The 6,504-nt window shown below is 48.9% G+C and overlaps 1 protein-coding gene across 1 annotated transcript in view; it reads right to left on the bottom strand.

Annotated features, from left to right (window-relative positions):
• Nucleotides 1-6,504, bottom strand: part of ADAMTS16 (ADAM metallopeptidase with thrombospondin type 1 motif, 16) — a 195,796-nt gene that overhangs the window by 10,317 nt on the left and 178,975 nt on the right. The window contains exon 22 of the mRNA XM_010857145.1: nt 1,087-1,274. Coding sequence (XP_010855447.1) covers nt 1,087-1,274 — 188 coding nt within the window. The remainder of the gene's footprint in view (nt 1-1,086; nt 1,275-6,504) is intronic.

Genomic DNA, 6,504 nt, shown 5'->3' with positions numbered 1-6,504 from the left:
GGGCTGCGTCTCCAGGAGGAGGGGGCAGGGTCCGGGGGCGGGGCATCAGCCTGCATAACTTCCCACCTGCTGCCTCGTGTGCGCAGTCCTTTTCAGTCCTGCGTGTGGTCTCCCAGGCCCCTGCCCCTTCTAATTTCCTGATTAGTGTTCCTGACGTCAGGCCTCCCCTCCTCTGGCTGTCAGCTTCTCTTGGGCTTGGAAATAACTCCCCTCAACGCAGTGCATCTATTCCCCCCACCCCCAACCTTTTCCTAAAAGGAAAATTTCAAACATATACAAAAATATAGGCCCTCCGTGTCCCTGTCCACCCAGTCTCAAAGATTATCAGTTTATGTCCCCGATCCCTATAGCATTTTGAAGCAAATTCTAGACATACTCATATCTCAATACACACCTCTAAAAGATAAGGAGTCAGGTTTTTCAGCCTAATTATAATGCCACTGTGACATTTGAAAATTTTAACAATAATCCCTTAACATCTTTAAATAGTCAATGTTCCATTCCCAATTATGTTGTCCCTGTCAAAATTTAATCTGCTTGCTGGAGTCAGAATCCAAATAAAGCTCCTGCTTTGAATTGGTTGATGTGTCTTTTGTTTTGGTCTATAGGTTCTCCGAAATTTCATTTAGTTTTGTCTTTGTTACAGAATGACAGAAAGATGGCTCACCTTACTACATCTCTACAGCTTTCTTTCTTTTTTTTTTGCTGATCACAGGACTTTGCAAGCTACATCTCTGTGGTATCACTTAGAAGGCTCTCTGTCCTCTGCCCTTCTTGCAATTAAGTCATTAGTCTAAAGACTTTGTCATATTTGGGGGTTTTTGTTTTGTGTCTACAGATGCCCTGAAATTGTACCAATACTAGGTGGGCTGAGCCCCCCAAATTGCTGAACAAAACCACCAGCATGCGTCCTCAAGTTCTCAAAGGGGTCTGGGACCCAAATCATGGTCGAGCCTGTCTTTGGGCTTTTGTGAAAGTTCTAAGGAAGAAGGAGGCGATGGAGGGAGGAGAGGGGAGTCGATGACACTTGCTGGATTGGGAAGCGGGGTGACCCCGCCCCGGGACTTGGCAGCACTGCAGTGGCACCAGGTGCACTCGGGCTGCGCTGTGAAATGGGATAGCGCCTGCCGCATCAGGAAACAAGGATGCCACAGCTATCCGTGATTCCGGCCCTCCCACGTGGGCTTCCGAGCTGGGCCCCACTCCCTGCACGAGGAACTGAAGGATGTCGCAGCCATCAGCAGTTCCAGCCCTCCAGCGTGAGCCAGAAGGCCCTAAGGGAATTCAAGAGAGAGAAAAAGTTCTCCTTAAATGTGCAGGGTGCTGGCCCCAGATAGCTGAGATGCGTTATGACAGGAATGACTTCAATGATTCCAGACTTGCATCTTCCCATGCATAGAAGAACACTAAATTCCTTAACTTGGTATCTGATTTTCCTTACTTAACAATCTTTGATGTTCAGACTGCCTGCCCTCCTTGCTGCAAACTGGTGTATAGCCTGACTCCCCTCCCGCCCCCTTGGAGCGGTTTTCTCAGGGTCACTGAGATGCCCTCTCCCGAGCTTGGAATCCTTAACATTCCGGATAAATAACTCTCTACTTTCAGGTTGCAACTGTATTTTTGTAGTTGACAGAACCATGATATGTTTACTTAGGTTTGTTTGTAGAAGCTTTGAGCTAGATTATGCCAAAGTATTTCTCATGAACAGACTCTATTATCTTTCTAAGAAAATTATTTAAAAACTGTGATTAAAAGTTTTATGCATATAATAATAAACTATGTCAGGTTTGTAAGAACTGTTCCGTATCAACTGCGGAAATGCTTCCACTTCTCAGTGTTAACAAGATTGTTGCTGTTGTTTAGTTGCTCCGTTGTATCAGACTCTGCGACCCCGTGGACTGGAGCCCACCAGACTCCTCTGTCCATGGGATATTTCAGGCAAGAAATCTGGAGTGGGTTGCCATTCCCTTCTCCAGGGGATCTTCCCAACCCAGGGATTGAACCCTCATCTCCTACACTGTAGGTAGATTCTTCACTGCTGAGCTATTGGGAAGCCTGGTCTTTACCATCATGTTAAACCATGTAAATTATGCAAACTCCTTAGGAAACCCAGGCTTTGGGCTCCTGGCTGCGTTGATTCTTCATCTGGAGGCTCTCCATTGCTTTTCTATTTTTTATGTTTCCTCCCACTTCTTACATTTGCTTCTCAACTGCGCAGCCTCATAAACTCTAACTGGTCAACCCTGGGTCTGTGGAGGTGTCTTGGCTGCTCCGAGGCTTTTCACATCCCTGTGTTAAGTCCTCGGTCTCCACCATCTTAAGCTGTTCCAGTGGGTTGGTCCATGCTCTGACCTCCTCTTAGCCGCACACCATTAAGAAATGGTCCTGTGCAAAAATCGTTCACACGGCATCTGGAGATGCCAAGTGCTTGCTTTGTTTCACAGGCAGAGCTCCGGGCAAATGTCTTGACTGCAGCTCAGGAAAGAGTCAAATCCACACAAGCTTCTGTGCTGGTGTCTGAGGGTCCACTGAGCAGAACGAGCCGTGTTGGGTGGCTGACGAGCGGCCGTACCTGTCCTGCTGTGGTCTGGTTTTTCAAGTCCGCCAGCTGGAACAGAGCAGGCCGTGGGTGTGACTCCCATCAGTCAGGTGCCCCAGGCAGGGCCTGGAGCACTCGGCCACCTGGCCACCACGGTGCTGCCCCCAGCCAGGAGTCACCTGGCAGGACTTACCCTGCAGCTCTCAGAGCTGCCTGGACAAGTGGTGGAGTTTACAGTAGTTACTCAACAGTCTGGGCAGGGTTCCCTGGCACCGTCTGCCCCATATTCAATGTCACTAATTGTCAACAGTCAGGAGCTGCTTCTCATAAAATGACTTTTGCCTTCCCATTAAAAAAATAGCAATATTTTGGTTTTGGTTATTTAATGTTTCCTCTGAAACTGCAACAAGGGTATTTGAAAATGCAAATTCTCAACAAGGGTGTTTGGTTTAGTGCAGTATGCTGTCGTGAAGCACTCCCCAGGCAGCCTCAGGGCTGTGACTGCCCTTCAGGCTCAGAGGTCACCCTTGGCGGGGACCAGACCTGTGGCTCACGGCCGAGCCCCACCTGTATGGTCAGCTCAGGGCTGTCACAGAGTCAGCATCAGAAACTGCTAACTTCGTTTTAGAATTGGGTTTCAGTGTCTCTTCCTGCTCCCTTCAAAGTTTTCAGACAAAGCACCCTGTTGATCCCATTTTCAGGAGTAACTCCTGGTCGTCAGTGGAGTGGCCTCTCATAACTCAGTAAGCACATGGGGTAATGACCAGGCAGAACCCGGTTGATGGGGTGAACCTAGAGAAGGCTGTGTTCACCGCTGGGTTTAGCTCCAGGGAGGTGCAGGCTGGACAGGGCGAAGGACAGCATGCGAACACAGCTCCAGTTACAAAGTGTCCCCACATCGGTCAGGACTTTCACAGGCTGGTGTCCGTCACCGCCTTCAGGAAGGATGCTCTCAGTCACATTGCCCGCTTTGACTTTGTGACATGATCTTTAAAATCCTCTGTGACTACAAACACGGACATTCACACGCCCCATACTCAGTGGCCTGGACTGTGACAGTTGCCATTGCGGCCCAGCGGTCACTGGGTGGGTTCTGAAGACAGAAGGTTCTTGTCTTCATAGGAAACTACAGCCACGCCTCATGTGCAGGCGACTGAGGTTTACCACGCTTTCCGTCTATATGAAGTTGTCGACTTAAAAAACATTCACAACCTAAAAAGCTGAGAGTTACGTTTTATTTGGTGGGAATTTTTAGGGCTTAAGCCCAGGAGGCAGAATCTCAAGGAACCCTGAGAAAACTCTTCAAGGAGCTGAGGGGAGGAGCCAGGTTACATAGAAGTTTTGTGACAAAGGGCAGGTAGTCTGAACATCATGACTATTGTTGAAGAAAACCAGATATCTCAAGTGAAGGAATTTAGTGCTTTTCTATATATGGGAAGGCACAAGGGTCTGTGCTCATTAAACTGTTCCTTTCATATGCTGTTGGGGCAAGTAACCTGTATTTTCACATCCTGAGCTCCGCCCCTGGGACTCACTGTGGGTAGTAGCCGCTGTCAGCTGCTAGATCATAGGGATTCTCCTCCTTCCTGAGCACCCTTAGGACTCACCAGCTCACACTGGAGAGCTGCCATCGCTGAGGACTATGACACCCTTGTTTACTGATATGGCGGGAAATACGCTGCTGCTTTCAAGATAACAATGCACATCCCATAATAAACAGATGCCAGTTTGAAAAATCTGCCTTAGCTGCAGGAAGAGAATGTCCGCGAACACATTAACTTAAAGAGAGCAGACAGACTGGGAGCTGAAAGCTCAGTAGCTGAGATCACAGGACTCAGGGTGATGAAGAGGGAGAGAAGCTGATTTCTGAGCCCATCTGGCAGCTGGCCACGCATGGGCTGTTCGCTGGCCTGGCCCATATGCTGAGTCAGGAATTACTGGTCTCTGTCAGGGGATGTTTCAACTGTATCAGAGGGTGCCAGCTGCTCTCCAGGCCAGTTCCGAGGCAGAAGTCCAGTGCTGAAAGGGCCAATGATCTCGGTAACCAATTGTGCGAGTGAGTGGTGTGAGAGGCCAGAGCTGTTGGACACACAGCTTGCACTCTGCACTCCTGCCTTGATGCCGAGAGCAAGTCTTCCTGAATTGCAGCAGTAAGTACATTAGAAGTGACAGCAGCACGCCAAACACACACACACATCCTCCACCAGGTGTTGGCAGGGATGTGCTAGACTCTCTGGTTGTCTGCTGGATGCAATGCTGGGGAAAAGCCTCCATGGTCACCCCAGAACTGAAAGTCCATTACTGATGACTGGCTGGCAAGGATGGGGGCCAGACTTCAGGAAACTGGGCACCTGGATCAAGAATCCAGGCTCTGGGAAGCTGGCAGCTTAACAGTGACTTCACTTTGTTCAGTCTCAAAAGGCAAACTCCTTTGTTCGATGTGAGAGTGAAGGAGAGATTTATAATGAGTCATGCACAGGACTGAATTTTTTCATCGTTAAGGCAGCATTTCTTTGCTGACTCACATGGAGCCAAACTGCAGGACCTCAAAACCTCCCCAAAAAGGAGGTTCAGTGGATGTTAATCTTACGGACTGCGAGAAGCCAAAGATACGGAGATTTTTTATTATTCAGGGGCTGATGTGCTATTTTTACTGAACTTTCCTGTCTTACTCCCCTGTCATCAAATGTTATCTTAAGAAGAATCAGTAAGATCTACAGAGCTTCATTTACATGGGGGAGGCACAGGAAATGGAATTATGAGGGATGCACAGGCCAAAGAAATCTACCTCGCTGTTCCAGACAGCCTTGATAATTTCCTGTTTCAGCAAAAACCCTTCATCTGGAGGTTTTTTCTCTGCAGACCATGGAGGGTGTGTGATCCCATTAACTCAAATGAAAAACCGCGGCTCATCAAAGGTGAGAGGGAAATGCTTAGATTCCGAGTGACAGTGAAGGGCTGCTTATTTGCAGGGCTGCTCCCTTTAGCCAGTTTTCATGGGAAACTGGAAGAAAGAGGCTGAGTCTTAGAGGTGGGTAGGGCTTCAGATATGGTCTGCTTTTCCAGTTGTATGTTATGGATGGGGAAGTGGCACCTCAAGAAGCAAAGTGTCATGGAGGGAGTGGATAATGCAAACAAGATGGAGCTCAGGACTCCCCCAGCGCTGCCCTCTGCCTCATCCTTGCTCTGCTGGGAAGAGTGAGCATCTCCCCATTGTGAGATGTCAACGTGGGGAAGGCAGCCACCTCCCTCTCCTCTTCACCCCATTCAGCATCCAACCATCGAGCCAGCTCTGTGTGACAAACACCTCTGCTATGGAGTAAAAATAAAAAACTGGAGTGGTAACTACATACAGGTAGCCCAGTGAGCAACCTATACCCAACTGCAACTGAAACTGAGTAATGACTTGGTCGGCGGTAACTCCCTCCACTTTCACAGGGTTCGCACCCCAATTCTTGTGCCCCAGGATGACCCCAGGGGCTGAGAGGACCTGTGGCTCAGCCCAGTGCTGAGACAGTATTTCCCAAACCACGGCTGCCTGGCAGGGCTTTCAAACACCCACACGCACCTGGTCTTTCCCCCGCTCTGCAGGAATCACAAATCTGTGGTTGAGAGTCAGAAATCTGAATTTTTGCAAAGCCCTCCTTCCCTGGATTGGGAAGGAGGGCTCTGTAAAAGCCCTTGAGATGACCAAGAAACAGGACACCTGCTCATCAGGGCAGTCTAGGGCTCTGGCTCCTGCGGGTGGTAACTGCCCTCGCTCCCAGTTGTGTTAAAGTGGCTGAAAGAAACACAAGCTGGAATCAAGATTGCGGGGAGAAAGATCAATAACCTCAGATATGCAGATGACACCACCCTTATGGCAGAAAGTGAAGAGGAACTCAAAAGCCTCTTGATGAAAGTGAAAGTGGAGAGTGAAAAAGTTGGCTTAAAGCTCAACATTCAGAAAACGAAGATCATGGCAT

Source organism: Bison bison, unplaced genomic scaffold, assembly GCF_000754665.1.
Source record: "Bison bison bison isolate TAMUID 2011002044 unplaced genomic scaffold, Bison_UMD1.0 scf7180017864377, whole genome shotgun sequence".
Classification (NCBI taxonomy): domain Eukaryota; kingdom Metazoa; phylum Chordata; class Mammalia; order Artiodactyla; family Bovidae; genus Bison; species Bison bison.
Note: the sequence above shows the minus strand (reverse complement) of the source record. Positions and strands in the feature narration are given on the sequence as shown.